Here is a 15,920-nt window from a genome sequence, read left to right as displayed (position 1 = left end):
TACATCTCTTTCAACCAAGTAAAAGTTTGAAATTTTACTTGTAAAATTTTACTTGTAAGTACATGTATTCTTACCTAATAATTGATGTATAAGTATCATTAGAGAAAAAAACATTTGAATCCCTCTCAATTCCACCATCGTGCCTCTTGGCTTTTCTTCTTCTTTGTCACACTGGCTCTAAAATAGTCCCTTCTATAAAGATATGTACCAATTATTTCCGATGACATCACTTCCTCAAAGTGACCTATATGTTAAGTCTACGTAATTCTTACTAAAAAAAAAAAAGAAAAAAGAGGCCATTTGTTTTCTCTCTGAAAATGTATATTCCATTATTGATCAACAATACACTTAATAAAAAAACTTAACTTTTGCAATTAGAAGCAACATAAAGATGTAAGAGGAAATTCATGTGCAGTCTCAGTAAGACAACATTATGTGCTGCACAGACGTGACAGTGATATGTTTGAATGTCATCAGTACAAAGGATTACACAACAGCATCACTGGTCAGTGATTGATAACTCTTAAGTATCCTGTACCTATCAGTAGTAATTATAGGATTCTTTGTGTTTCAAGGAAAAAACACAAACAAACACAAAAATCAGGATAAATCTGTTGTGAGCACCTCACACACAAAATTCTCACCTGTTTTAATACCAGGAAGTTGATTCCTGAAGGCAAACTGCACATCTTCACCATTTGTCACTTCTATGTGGAAACATTACAAGAAGTTGAAAAGGCCACAGTGGAAAGAGGATGACTGTGATGTCTTCAAGCCTTTATTACTTCCTGAAAGTGACCGTTATGTTCTGTTTGCGTCATTTTGACCAAAAAAGAGGACACCTGTGTTCTCTCTAAAATTCTACATTCATGTGTGTGTTTCTTGATATTTTAATGGAAAATCAATAATAATACATTCTCTAGCTCATCATCCAGCACAGTTACTGTGCACCCTATAGATTAAACTATTTTCTGATAGGAATCATAAAATACATGGTACGACCCAATGTTAAATTGTTTTTTTTTAATTAATTTTGAACAGCTCTTGAATATCCAAATTGAACTCAGGCTTCTGCAGTAATTATGATAATCACCATATGGAAAATAAAACTAAATAAAAATGTGCTTCTTAATGTGTTATTAAATCAAGCCAGTAATCTTCTACAAAGTCAGAGTAGCTGAAAAAAGACCCTTACATAATCATCAATAATCAGCTATTGTTTTTTAATGTCATTAAATTCCTGAAATGGATACACATATACGGCATGTGATGTTGTAGAAGGTGTTGATTGGTCAAGTCTGAGAAACACACAAGTTTCAAACTCCATTAGGATATCTGACATTTTCACTGTTCATACATCCAGCGTCATCATCATTACACACCTATAGTAAGAAATATATCAGAAACATATAGTGCATTTCAAACTTTCTAATAGTAACATTACTCCACATAGTTCAAACTATATTAAGACTCAACGTTACCTTCCATACCAACATGCAGTTGTGGTAATGACATATTTGACACCCTAAAAAAGAAAGATCAAAGAGACGTGTGAGGATTGCATCTTCAGATAAATATTTATTACAGTTCTTCTATTTCTTACAGTGTGATGTTACCATGTTACTCAGACAAAACAAATGTAAATTTGGTCTTTTTTTTTTGGCTTTCAGCTACACATGTATATAGAGTAGTGACTGCATTGTTTATGGTGTTTATAGTTATCCCGCTGACAAATCTGCCTGTCATATTACCCCAGGTGGACTCAGGTTGCTCCTTCCTCAGCCAGGCAGCTTATTCTTTCATTCTCTTCTTTTGCTCATTCTCTGTCTTTCTCTCTCCTCTCACTGAGAGAACATGGCTGGCACTGTGGCATCAAGCACCCTCAGCTGCAGACACACCTGCTTCTCCTGTGCTCATCTACCTTTCATTGTCCTGCAATGATTTGCTTTTGCATTGGTGCAGTTCTTATACAGTCAAGAAAGTAAAACATGTCAATTCCACTGTAGTTACAAAAATGCTTTTGTCATCAAGCATGTTATAGAGTGATTTCGCATTCCTTTTCTGTTTTTTAAGCACTCATGAATTTAAAAAGAGTCTGTAGCTTCTATTCTAGCTACAATAGTAACTTCTGTCAACAACATAATCATACACAAAAATCATCTGGCATGTAAGACCTTGTAACACCAGTGTCACTTCATTGATATACCCTCAGTTTATTAAATAGAAACTTTTACACATTCTCTTAGAAACTCACACTAAATCTTAGAATGTCTTGGCTTTTAATCTTAATCCTATTTTCCTCCTAATCCTATTATCCTCTAGTATGGTCTGGGTCAGTCGCGGTCCTAGCCTGTTTGGCGCCCTGGGCGAACACTCCCTCTATAAATTTTAAATTGTTATTGATCCCTTTACCCCGAGTCCTAAAGTGTATATTTATTTTCTTACTCTACTATATTTATTGTTCGTTTATTTGCACTGCTGTAACTGGAGCCTCGTCGTCTCGTCTCTCTATATACTGTACTGTATGACAATAAAGTTTACTTTGACTTCAGCAGCGCGCAGGCGTACCGAGGGCTCTCGCGCTCAGTTTTCGTGTATAGAATTTCGAAAAAACATCGGTGCAAATTATAAGTCTGTATCATAATGTCCGGTGTTTTCGTGTTTGTTGTTTTGTTTTTATTTTGTTTTATTTTGTGAGTTGGTTATTAGATGCTGCTCCAGCCAGCCAGAGAATCCCCCGCCGCCCCGCCCTCTGCTCCCTGTGCCGCAAGCAGCAGGCGCACCTCGCAAACGGAGGGCGCCCTTACTCCCAGCAAATGGGCGATAGAAAACCGATTGGTGCCTATGACATTCCCAATATGCGCTGGCTGCCGTCGGGGCAGCATGAGTACGAGCATTTTTTTTTTTTTTTTTTTTTGCCGATGCCGTGATGCCGCCCCCCATCACGATGCCGCCCCGTGTCGCCCGTATCTAAAACCGCTACTGGTCTGGGTCACTTTTCCTCATATACGTTTCTATGTTGTTGAATGAGTTAAAAGGGTAAAAGGAGCAGGGCGCAGAATTTGGTGGCATCTGCTGGTGAAGTTGCTTTACAACAGATTCACTCCCCACCAATGTTCCCTCTAAGCTGCGCACGTGCGCAATTGCGCACTGTTGGCACGGTCTCTGCGCAGAGAAAATCTGCGTTGCGCACACAAAAAAAATTCTAACCTGAATTGAAATTAAAGTAAATATGTGCCAGCACCGGTGTTTTAGCTAGCAAAGCGTCGTGGCCGATGTGGAGTGAAGCCATGTTAATGACAACGTGTACAACCATTGGAGATGTGAGCAGGACAGACGAACAATTGACGGAAAAAGTGTGGACTTTATACCAGTTTTTAAATCGCATTGATAGGCCACATAAAACAGAGTTATGATTAAAGAAAAATGCAATGTTTGGTCTTCTTCCTGAATACTATTGTTGTTCATATTTACTGCGGGAAGAAACGGTAAAAACAGGGTTTTATAAGGAAAACGCTCGAACGCACTCTCCGCCTGTGAGCAAAGACGAAACCGAAACACGCCACCCTTTCCCATTGGTCGAAAAATGTACCATGTCGACCAATCAAAACACGGCATTTAGTTGTTAAGAAACGGGAGGAAGTTTTAGGAGTGACGATGGTGTTTTGAGACGTGAGAGATTTGCAACGTTTAGCGCAAATCTTGTGTAGTTAGTGTGTAGTGTAGTCAATAGTTTTCTTGTGTGTGTCAGAACAATGAGGCGGCTGCTGAATGTTACAGGTGTTACAGGAGTGATACATCTCCTGTTGTCAGGCCTGCAGGTATCAGGCTGTTGTTCTCCTTTATCTCATAGTGGAAAGAAATTATTTTTTGGAGTGGCATCAGATTTGATGCAGAACACCTGATTGTTCTGTAAATATTTTGAAATGTTTGTTTAAAAAACCCGCCTTGGCTGCATTTTTAGGTAAAGAACTGCAAAAAACTTTGTTGTCAGAGTTTTTTGTTTTTTTTTTTTAAAAAAAGAAAGAAAGTTGTGTTTTCAAAATTGGAGTTCAAGTTATTTTTACTTCCAATAGTGTTAACATACTACACAGGTCATGAACAAGATTGTTTTTTTTTAATTTTCATTGTAAGTGGGCTAAAGCAGTTAATTAAAAGTAGTCTAACAGAAATGTAAATGCTGTAATTTTATTATTTTAATAAACATGTAACTTGGATGGATTACACGCTGGCGTGACCACAGTGCACACGTCTGATGTCGCTCACAGTGGTCCACGAGATCGCTCAGGGAGTTTGTGTGTTCGTTCAGACACATGAAAAATTACTACGCTGCCCTTGAGAAAGGTGACAGCAATGACCAGGCCAGGCTGTTGGTGTCAAAAAAGATCCACAGGGCTTCATTGAAATAGTAAGAACATTTTAGAGTGCTTTAAAACTCTGAAGAAGAAAAAAAAACACCAGCATGTATAAGTGTTTGAAGTTTCATACTGTAGGCCTTCTGAAGGCCTACAGTATGAAGAAACCCTGAAAAATGTCTCAAGCTTTTTATTACTTGTCTAAACCTTAAGTGTATGAACCTGTATTTTTTCATTTCAAATTTTGGTCATAATCATTTGTGCTAACATCTGCAGTTTGATGGACCCCAATAGCATTCCTTTTTTCTTTCTTCTTTTTGTGTTTTCCTTCAAAACAAACAAACAAAAAACAACCAACACAGAGGGGAACAAGGACAGTGGTTACAACAACTAATACAGAAAAACTGATTTTTATAAAAGCTTGTAGGATTCTAAATAGGACTGTATCGAGAGTTAGGTGAAAAAATGAATCTATGTTTAAGAAGTTCTAATATTTGTACAATATACGGCACACTTACGTTGGTCAGACTTCATCGAGACGTCAAGCCTGGACATTTTCATAGTTCACTGCTCCATCATGATTTTCATTAAGCACCTGTGAAATAAATCATGATGACACACTCAAATCACCTGAGATCTTCACATTTTCTAGTAACAATATCAATATAAATTCTCTGCTCTTTGGGCATCTATTGGTCTTTATAAAGCATAAGTAAAAATGACATCGTGCTCATCTGGTGCACACTTCCATCCAAAGCAAACATGTGCAATTGAACTCAAATGAACATGAACATTGAAGCATTTTAAAAGTTTAGCATGAACACAATGGAAATTAATTATCTGTAGTCTTAGCACGAGAGGACTGATGAGCACATACGATACACATTCCTGGAAGGAAATCAGTTTATGGACTTAAACTACACTTAGCTTTTGACTGAGTCACATATGAATCCATAATTCAAATTAAAGTTAAAGGAAAACAGGACTCTGTCCAGCTTTTCAAGTGAATATGATGATGAATATTCAACTCATTTGGCATTATTTCTTACAGCTTTTTAAACTAGACCAACAAGGCCTGTATCAAACATCACAGGATGAAAACCCTGTTTGTATTGGAACTGGAATTTATTATTTGATTCATTTATCCTTATATGCGCTTTGTTCGTATTTCTCATAAGTTAGATTTCATCCTGATAGTAGCTGGCTCTAAAATTTGTGTATTAGTAAAGTCTAATATACAAATGTGTTTTTCAAAGTGTTTTAACTCCGTTTAATAGACTCACCGTGTTTTCATTTGTTTCTTCTTTTTTACCTAAAAAGACAAGAAAGATTCGAGATCAGCTTCAAAAAACAGAATCTTGATATGTCTAACCTTCTGGTTTAGATGTGAATACTCTCACCAGCTCTTGTCCAAGTATTAACAACCACAGCGACTGTTATGAGTGCTGCCAAACCCACAGCCACAATGATGAGCCTGGACAAGACTGGGAAGAGAAAAAATACAATTTACAAGTTGTTTCTTGTTCTTTTTAATATGGATGACTTCAGAAAGAGGGAATACATGTCCTCAGTTATTAATGGGTGCCTGCTCAATTAAAATAAATAAATAATAATAAATCAATCTGATTTATAATAAATCAGATTGTTCTTTTGCTTTTCTTTGACATGTGATTGAAAACCAATTCTCCGATGTGTAAATACAAGGTCATGTTAGAAATTTGACAGCGCAACTTTTATATCATTTCTTTGTTATTTTGAATGTAATCATATGTTCATTTGTTAATTAGAGTGTCTCACCTGTGATGATGTGAAAACTTTACTGCAACTGTCAACATACATAAATATTGATTTGTTGTAATAAGCTAATGTAATTTTATTTGGGGGTGGAGTTGGTGGGTGGTGGAGTGTTTTTGCATCAACAACATAATGTAAGTCTAAGGTTATGTTCACTAATTTCACTACTAATGCCATTAACATCAATTGTGCACCTGAATAAATAGTTACACGTGGCTCCCTTTAGCTGAAAGCTCACAATAATAAGTTTTAAACAATTAAATATATAATTAAATATATAATTATGGGGAAACTGGTAAAAAACTGTTTGCATTTAGATATGGCATGAATGTGTTCTTTCAGCAGGTTCAGGTAAAGGTCATGGATTCAGGTTATAATCTCAGGTGTGATTATAGTTAAAATAATAACCACTTCTGGACTAGTGTCGCCACCACCGCTGGAAGTGTGGGCGGCCTCAGGAAGAGATACGCCCTGTCGGGGGTGGGGACGCCAGTTGGGGGGAGTAGGTTCGGCCGGATGGCTCCCTGGCCTCAATCCAGCGACAGGGGTGTGTGGTAAGACGTGGTCGGTGGTGCCGCGCGGACGCACCTGCACGGCATCCGCAATCACGCCCGCCTGTTAAAACACGGGGACTCAGGGGTTGGTGGAGGATTGTGTTGTGGTGTGATGTGTGGCTGGCAGCTTGTGAGCTGATAAAAATGGCTCATAATTACAACCTGTGGTCCCGCCATGCAGGGGCGGATCTAGAAGGGTGGCATGGGGTGGCAAGTGCCACCCTAAAATGATCCCTTGCCACCCCAAGTGCCACCCCAGTTTTGCATATGACAGTGTTGTTTATTAAAATAAGATAGCATTAACAGTTTGAGCGTAGTTACAGTCAACAGTGAATATAAATGCTAAAACTGAATATATTGCATAGTGTCCCCCCCTCCACCGTTAACAAATGGTTCAGCCCATAGCAGGACCGGCTTTTTTCTTGTTTTCAGTAGCAAGCCATGCTTATGATTGTGCCAGAGCACATTTTGAACAACACCATTGGAATTTCGGATTTTACACATTTGGTTGGATGTTACATTCTGGAAATGGAAGGAAGGTGAGTGTTATTAACCCTGTGGGGTCCACAGACATGCTGCACCTCCAAATCACATGACTGTTTTAAGCTGACATAGCAACAAGCTGCAGCCACGCTGAGTCTCTATTTCAACCCACACTGAAAGTTCTGACTTCAAAGTTTTTAAATTTTAATTACAGGCCAGTAAATCCAGAGTTATGATCATATATATAAGCCACGCTTTTTTCTAAATACTGTCGTCACGTTTTTGTGTGTGTGTGTGTTTTAAGCGTTTTCTAAGGACAGCGCGAAAACAGTAAAGAAAGAAAAAAAGCCACCTCTTTTCCTATCGGTGGAAAAATGTACCATGTCGACCAATTAAAAAAAAAAAGTCAACACGTGGGATTTGGATGTTTAGGAAGAGGGGAGAGTTTTTAGAGTGACGGTAACGGCAGCGAGACAGAGCGAGCGTGAGAATGAGAGAGAGAGTTTTTAGATGTGGGAGATTTGTGACGTTTAGTGTGGAGTGTATACTTAGTGTGTTGTGTTGTCTTGTGTAGTTGTTCTGTTGTGTAGTCGTTTTGTTTTGTGTGTCAGTGAGGGCACTAATGAATGTCACTAAGGCACATTTGCAGTGTAAACACTGTCACTAAGTAGAAAACCAGCGGAGTGATACACCTGTTGTCAGGCCTGCAGGTTTCTCCCTGTGCTGTTCTCCTCTGTCTTTTGGTGGACAAACTTTTTTTACTGGCACACATCATTTGTGGGGCATCTTATTGCGAAACCTGATTGTTCTCTCATTTTAGTTTTAGTAATATTTTTAAATGGTTGTACAAAATGAAAAAAGGTGTATTGGCTGCATTTTTAGATAAATAGTTGTATATGTTTACAAAAGTACAATTTATATTTGCATTTCAAGTTATAAAAATTTACTCAACATGTCTGTGGGGTTTTTTTACAGTAAAAAATACTACTAGGATTTTAAGTTCTTTGTGTGATTTCAGATCAGTAATACTAATGCAGTATGTCAGTGAAAAAAACAACTAAATTCAGTTGAGCTGAAAATAATGATACCAAACAAGGCAAGGGGGAAAAAAATCAAATGAAACAATTTGAGGGTGAACTACAAACGTAAACTCAAAAGGAGTCAAAAATGGCCAGTTGTATTTCAGACCTCAGTGGGTTAATCCAACAAATCATGAAAAATTAGGTTTAAATGTTTGTTCATGACAGTGCAGATTTCTGACATTTTGTGTAATTTAAGCTGTAACAACGTGATTGTTTTCTAACAAAAAACAGTGTGAAACTTAAGTTAGACTTGTGTTTGTAAATGAACTGCCCCATGTTGTGTAGCTTTCTGGATTTTATACTTATTGGGCTACATATTTATTTATTATACAGGCTATACAGTACATAAATATCAAAACTCACATGTTTTATGTAACTAAAGTGTGTAATTATGTGGGCTAGAGACAATAATTAAGTTATAGACTATATTTATATGAAAAACGTGTATGCTTACTGCATTTGAATCATTTTAACCATATGTAGCCACCTACATATGTGTTTGGGGAAAAAAAAAAAGGCTTTGATTTTGCCACCCCATTTGATTTCTTTGCCACCCTCATGCCACCCTAAGGAAATTTCTCTAGATCCGCCCCTGCCGCCATGCCTTATTCACGTCACAACATACAAAAAATATTTGGTTTCAAGATGATGCTATGCTATCTCATTTATGTAGAGATGAATACATGATGTTATACGCTCTAAGTAGATGGAAAAAAGACATTTAAAACACATTTACAAAAGCAGTTCACAGTATATTCGATAAAAGCGTAGCCTTAAGATAAACTATTATATGAAGTTCTTATTCCTAAAAGAATGTGACACCACATTATCTCAGTTATGTAGAGATAAATACATGAAGTTACTACAGTGGGCTCTGTGTAAATGATAGAAAAAATGTTACATTTAAAACACAATTACAAAAGCAGTTCACAGCATATTTGATAAAAGTGTAACATAAACTATTCATATTCTCACCAGTTTGGTCAGTTTGGTCACTTAAAGGATGATTCCTGAAGGGGAACTCTTGCATTGCTTTACCCTTTCTCACTTGGCATTTGAATACCTCATAATTCTCTGATGTGTAAACATTATGAGAAGTTGTAAAGGTCACACTGGCTGAACAGGTGGACTGTGATGTTTCAAAGTCTTTGGCATTGTTATCAATCTCTTCATCCTTATAGAGCCACTTCACTGTGTATTGGCATTCACCGTATTTCAGCACAGAGCAGCTCAGTGTCACTGTGTTGTTGTCCTTATGTGCAGTCACTGGTTAAAACAGACGAGAGTAAAACTACAGTTTGAACTTCATTGAATTTATGTTGTTCTGAGGGGAAACTTGAGCTGAAAACATTGTGATGGAAATACTTACTGTTAACAAGATAGAGGAAAGCTGGAATATCTCGATCTTGTATTTTTTCTGATTTGCTGAACTTTCTGCAGGTGTACTGACCAACATCCTCAGCTGAGACGTTCCTTATCACCAAAGAACAGTTTGCTGTCACACTCAGTCTGTGTGATTTAGTTTTGGTATTTTTGTGAATGTCTCCATGTTCAAACACTGTTATTGCTGTTGTGTTACTAGAACTAGAGAAGAGCCAGGTAGCTGCATTACATTTATCCTGATCATCTGTCACATTTCCACAAGACAAAGTGACTTCATCTCCAACTCTGACAACAACATCACAGTGTTCAGTTACTGCTGCTGTTGAGAAGAAATTAAACACTTATCCAAGATTTTAAAATAGCACATTAAAAAAAATAGAAACAACATACTTTGCTGCACTTAAATGATCATTGATCATATTACATCATTAACAGTAATAATAAAATACATTCCTGAAATCTCATTTATATCTGTATATGCATTCTTACCTGTTAACTGAAGCATTAGTGTCATAACTGAAAACATTTGAATCCATATGAAGTCAAACATCGTCTCCTCAGCCTTTCTGCTTCTTGTATTTCACAGTAATAACTGTCACTGTGTCTAAAATAGTGCTTCTTGTAGAGAGTTTCAGAGATGATTTCCTGTGATGTCATTTACTTCAAATCAATTTGAGGTTTTGTTTCTAAAACTGAGATGTCAGAGGTAATACGCGGCTCACAAAGATGCTGTAACAATCCAGTATGACTACAGGAGAGACGAGTGATTGTGAGACAATAATTATTTAAAGAAAAATTTATTTTAACAATTTAAATCAGACTTTAAAGCAACACAGGGCTGTGATAGGAAAACTTTTTTAAGACTCAATAAGCACACTGTGTGCAGTCCCTTGGTGGAAGGTGGCAATGACATGTTTGATGCCATAAACAGGAACAGGAACATGTCAGGATTGTACTTTAAGATAAAGATTTCCCATAATGCAGCTCTACATTGCTTTATATAATGTCTTTTACAGAGAAAGAAAAAAAAAGTTGAACTGTTAAACTATATTCTATTGTTCTATTAACACACTTAAAATGACTTTGTGATCTGTTGCTGTGGACGGTTCAGTTAGACTCTATCAGAACATCTGACATTTTTAAAGTTCACTGCACTGTCATCTTCATCGTTAAACACATGTCAACAAAATAAATAAATAAAACTTTTTAAATAAAAAAAGTCTGCTTTATAAAACATAAAACTGAAACCTGAATACTATAAAAAATAAAAGATAAAGTAAGCTGTATTTATAATGGGCAACTCTAACTATTAGTAACAAATTAATTTCTTAAACCCTGAAGCGAACGAAAAAAGAAAAAAAAAGAATTTCAGAAGATCACTCTTTGAAGCTGTTCATGGTTCTGTTTTTCCACTGAAGACAGTCTTTAAGTTTAAGAGACAGTGGAGTCATCTTAAAGCTACCATTAAACAAATAAATACATTTAAAAAAAATTCAATTTTAAAGCTAACCTGAAGCATTGATGTCATTAATGAAAATATTTCGATCCCCCTCAGTTGAAACATTATGAATTTATTTCTTTTTTTGTCACAGTCTCTAAAATACTCCTTGTAGAGTGATAAAGTGTTGTGTTCCTGTGAGTAGCGTGATGTGACAACAAAAACAGACATGTCAAGGACACAATGTCTCATAGCATGCACAAGCAAAAGTGACGTGTTTGATACCTTAAAAAAAGAATAAGAGAAAAGGTGTGAAGATGTTTATAGAGATAATTGCTTCCAGTAACGCACTTCTTCATTCCTTTATATAGCATGCATTAGAAAACAGGATGAAGTGTTAAAGTGAAGTAAAGAGTCAAACTCCTCTCCCGCTTGTCTGATTAACATGCACCAAGCAGATGGTAATCTGATCTGGTATTGCATTTGTTCCAAATATAATGTATTGCTTTATGCATATAGCATGCATGTCTGCATGTTGGCTTTAGTCATATTAGAATGCTTTTAATGGATAATAAAATATCTTTCTTTTTCAATAAAATGCAAAACACAGGTTAGTACACAAAAGGGTCACAAAACAAAACAAATTAAACTTTTTTTCTTTTTAATTCACAGACATTGTGTACAAATGTAAAATGCATAAAATGCATTTTGAATTAAAAAGATTACAGGAATATGAAAATATTCTAAGCTTCTGTACTGAAATATAACCTAATGAAAACTTTCTTCTTTTGCACACAGTAATACAACCCAAAACCAAACAAAAACAAGCACACAGAAAACGAATCATTTATAAATGAAAAATGATCGTAATAATATAAGCTATATCTATACTGTAAGATATTTTTCTCATTTCCTTCATTACTTGATCTTAGCATAGAGATCACTGGGGTCTCCCACAGAAGAAGAGGAGGGAGCCTTCACGATGCTGTAGGTCACTGTCTCATCTTCTTCATTATCATTTCTACCCAGAACCTAGAAATCAGTAGAAATAAAAATGGCAGAAAATAACTGAATGAAATGCAGCTGTTTAATATCTAATAAAAATAACACAATGTTAAATAATGGAACCTGTAAGGAGTAAATATTTAAACAAGACATTCTTCAGGTGAAATAAAGACACTCAAGACAGTTTAGATGGTAACAACGTGCGCACGCTGGGTGAGCGCTGCTGTCTCAGGCTCACAACCAGCGTATGTGGCAGTTCTTTATTTATAGCGTTTCAGAGTATGTGTGTGTGTGAAGTTTATGATCTCAGAGTGTGTGTGTGTGATTCTGAAGAATGGGCCCTCTTTGTATTTGGGAGTGTATAGATAAGAACGTCCTGCTCTCCCCTTCCTGGGAGTGAAACGGCTCGTAGAGAACCAGGTACAGAGGAGATGTCCTGGGTAAATCATATCTGAGAACACTATGCTTTTGTCTTTACTTCAGCTTCACTTCTAGTGAAGCAGTAAAATACGATTAAATGGAAAGAATAAATGGGTAAACAACTATTAACACTAAAATTAAAGATAAACTTTCAATAACGTACAAATGGCAGTGGGAATAATACTTGAAACATTTGAAAATCTCTTAACATATCCCTCCTGTTGTTAATTTGTTTTACACATTTTAACTTTTATCAGCATACAGTCTCTTGACAGTGCATTTTAACTGTTGCTTCATTATTAACAGGAGTGTCTTTTTTCTTTTAGTTACAGGTTGTTTCTTCATCTTCGTCGTCGGTGTTTGAGTCAGTGTCGGCGTGCTCCAGCAGTGTCATAATTTCTTTTTTGGCCGACAGGGTCCGGTGTAATAGCTGTGGCTATCAGTCTGTTGATCATGGATCTTATGCAGGGAATACAACAACAGCCACATAGGGTCAATATGGCTGCAAAAACAGCTATTGACACTAGGATTGATGACACTAGGCTGCGGTACTTTCCAAACACGTCCATCCAGCTGTCCCACATGGAAGTGTCCACTCCAGAATGTTCTTTCATTCTCTCATTCAGGGTCTTCAGTCTTTCCAGGGCTCTGGTCAGACTGCCGTCAGCTGCAGTGTTGTTAGGTATGAAGGTGCAGCATTGTTCTCCACTTCTTTGTTTCTCGTTGCTGCCGCGCGTTCTTCTGGGCATAGGCTGCAGCTTAAAAATGGTTCCCCTTTCAGGACACGTCACATTTGGAGCCTGCCGGTAAATCCTCGGGCAGTGTGGGTCACATGGGTTGCTGGTGCAGGCCGTGTTCATGCCTACCAGGGCCAGTGATAAGAATACTGTGAACACGAGCATGGAACACATCGTTGTGACAGTGGTCAGTTGGCATCCTCTTGTCCAGCATCGACGTCGTCTGTGCGGTTTCTCACCCTCAGGGGCATCCTGGTTTGCATTTAGTATTTCCATCTCCATCATGTCTCCCTCTGTGAGCGTTTCTCCTCTTCTCGACCGTGGACACACCCTTGGCCTCCAATGAGTAGACACCCAGCAAGAGGAGCGAGTGTCTCAGTGTTGCCACTGATAGCCCTTCTCCCCACCGAGTGAACACCAGAGGTTAGAGCGGTCTGCAGTCTAGACTTTACTGCTCACTTTTCTATTCGGGAGATTGTGGTTCTTGGATTGGTTCAACCCTTTTTCAACCTGCAAGAAACTGGAAGAGAATCACTCGGCAGTTGATTGTTCAAAACTATTTCTCTGTTTTCCAGCAACTTTGTCATCCACTCTGCTAGAGTTGTTTCTCTTATTGACTTGTTTGAAATTTAATGTATAGAAGTGTCTTTAACTAGTGTTTTTAACTAATTAGACTCCCTCCTGTTGACGCATGAACAACTTCATGTGTCACAAGAGCTACTGTTTTTGTATAAAGACTTCGGTTGTAACGGTTTCCCATCACATATGATCAGATCATCCTGTAGAATTGCTCCGCACCTCAACCATTTCTTTTCGCTCTAGTAATGGCACAAATGTGTGGTTCATTTCTCAAGATATCCAGTGGAATTTGCATAGAGGTGTTGTCACCATAAGTGCGTCTACTGTTTGTACTGCTACTGATTTTGCTGCTTGGTCTGCAAAATTGTCGCCTCTGTTATGCCATATTTCCAAAATGGCGTACTGCAGATCAAATTCATCATTGATAAGTCAAACCAACGAAAAAAACAAAACTAGAAGTCAAAAAAAAAAATTTTTCGTTAACAGAAATAAAAATAAAAACAAAAGTAAAACTATCTAAAACTGCAATGAGTGGTCACAAAATTAACTGATTTTGTAGCAAAAATGTGTTTAGTTTTAAAATCTTAAGTCAAAACTAAAGAAAAATAAAACTAATGAAAATTGCAAAACTATTAAAACAGAGTAAACATATTGGCTGTCTCTGTGTCTCTCTGTCTGTCTGCGTCTTGACACAGTCAGCTCCTTTGTATGGGCATGTAGTTCCTGTTACACGTTTTCCTGTTACAGACACATTTCCCGTTTCTCCAGAGTAATCGAACTCTTTGTTGAATTTAACTGTTTTCATCTAGTCTGCACTTCCACCTAAATGTAAGTAGAAAGGTTATATCCAAGTTACTGAATGCTATTTTTATAGATGCAGTAAGGAGAACAGAGCACATTCCACGGGAGCTTCACTCCCATCTCTGGTGGAGGCAGAAAAATAGGGAGCCAAGGTCATAACTCAGGCTCATTAAGAGTCAGAAAGAATGTGAATGCTTAGTCTTGTGGCTATCGCGCATTGCATATAGCTTCTTTTCTTTGTTTAGTAGCTTTCTGCCTTCACCTAAGGGTGTACCCTAAGTATGTGACTCAGGTCTCCATAATCGGAGTTTATTTAAAGATAAATAAGATGATCCATTCATTGCTCGCAGATCATGCACTAGACGTATGTTGCAGTATTTAGCTTTCTTCAACACTTAAACAAAATATCACTTCTTATCCATTACCATTCTCTCGTATCAAAAAACAAACAAACAAACAAAACAAACTAAGTTTAACTTTTCTGCTTTGTCACTTAAAACAAAGCATCGCTCTCAACCCAGCTCTCAGCTGGCTCCGAAATTATCATCATCAAGCATGAAGTTGCATGAAGAGAGCTGTTTCAGAAGTCACAGCATGGGGCACTTTGATGATTAAAGTGTGTCCTAAAACAATGTCAGCTGACCTTTACTGCCTCTGCTGCAGCTACACCGGCCTGCACACAACAGAGTCTAATTTGCAGAAGTAAAATGCAAGCAGACGTTGTTTTTCTCCAAATGCCTGTGTTAAAACAGCTTTCATGCAACCTGCACTTCCATCTACATGCAAGTAGAAAGGCTATTTCCAAGTTACTGAATGCTTCTTCTTCCTTTTTTCTCTGTAGATACAGCACTACATATTTTCTTAAGGCATTTTGGACAATTTCTATTTCGTTTTAAAATAATTCATATATCTCATACATGTTACATATGTCAAACTTCTAAGTTGGGAAAAACTTTGCATTGCTTACAGCTCGTAGCTCACAGCTCTAAAACTAGGCATCAGTAAATCATGTGCCTAATCATTTCGTGTCACTGTGATCCTCAAGTATGATCACAGATTTGTTTTTCAAACCAACAAAACAAACAAACAAAAACAAGTTGCTGATGGCATGAACGCTTTACACACGAGTTGGGACACAAAAAGAAAAAGAAACTGCTGTCAGAAACAAAGCAGAAGTGTGAGAGAAAAAACTGAGATCACAGACTGCTGCATGTGTGAGCTTTTAATATCATGCAGCTTCTGCTCTGAAAAACAAAAGAAATTAATACAAAATAAAAAGTGTGTATCTT

General features: G+C 37.3%; 1 protein-coding gene across 1 annotated transcript; it reads right to left on the bottom strand.

Annotated features, from left to right (window-relative positions):
* Positions 1–4,265: 4,265 nt before the first annotated feature.
* On the bottom strand, positions 4,266–14,083 carry LOC120433180 (tyrosine-protein phosphatase non-receptor type substrate 1-like). Its single transcript, XM_039599030.1, has 7 exons — positions 10,141–14,083; positions 9,638–9,970; positions 9,244–9,534; positions 5,756–5,839; positions 5,639–5,667; positions 4,874–4,950; positions 4,266–4,682 (listed from the first exon to the last, which is right to left on the bottom strand). The coding sequence occupies exons 1-6, from the start codon at positions 10,199–10,201 to the stop codon at positions 4,897–4,899; spliced, it is 852 nt and encodes a 283-aa protein (XP_039454964.1). The 5' UTR covers positions 10,202–14,083; the 3' UTR covers positions 4,266–4,682; positions 4,874–4,896.
* Positions 14,084–15,920: the final 1,837 nt, after the last annotated feature.

The sequence above is a fragment of the Oreochromis aureus genome, linkage group 15 (assembly GCF_013358895.1).
Source record: "Oreochromis aureus strain Israel breed Guangdong linkage group 15, ZZ_aureus, whole genome shotgun sequence".
In the NCBI taxonomy this organism is placed as follows: Eukaryota; Metazoa; Chordata; class Actinopteri; order Cichliformes; family Cichlidae; genus Oreochromis; species Oreochromis aureus.
Note: the sequence above shows the minus strand (reverse complement) of the source record. Positions and strands in the feature narration are given on the sequence as shown.

Excerpts from the sequence above, each read along its gene's own strand:
- LOC120433180 (XM_039599030.1), bottom strand. The coding sequence starts at position 10,201 with ATGTTTGACTTCATATGGATTCAAATGTTTTCAGTTATGACACTAATG. Across the intron at positions 9,535-9,637 it reads TTTCCTCTATCTTGTTAACA|TGACTGCACATAAGGACAAC; the intron begins GTAAGTATTTCC and ends TGTTTTAACCAG. Across the intron at positions 5,840-9,243 it reads TGACCAAACTGACCAAACTG|TCTTGTCCAGGCTCATCATT; the intron begins GTGAGAATATGA and ends TTCTCTTCCCAG.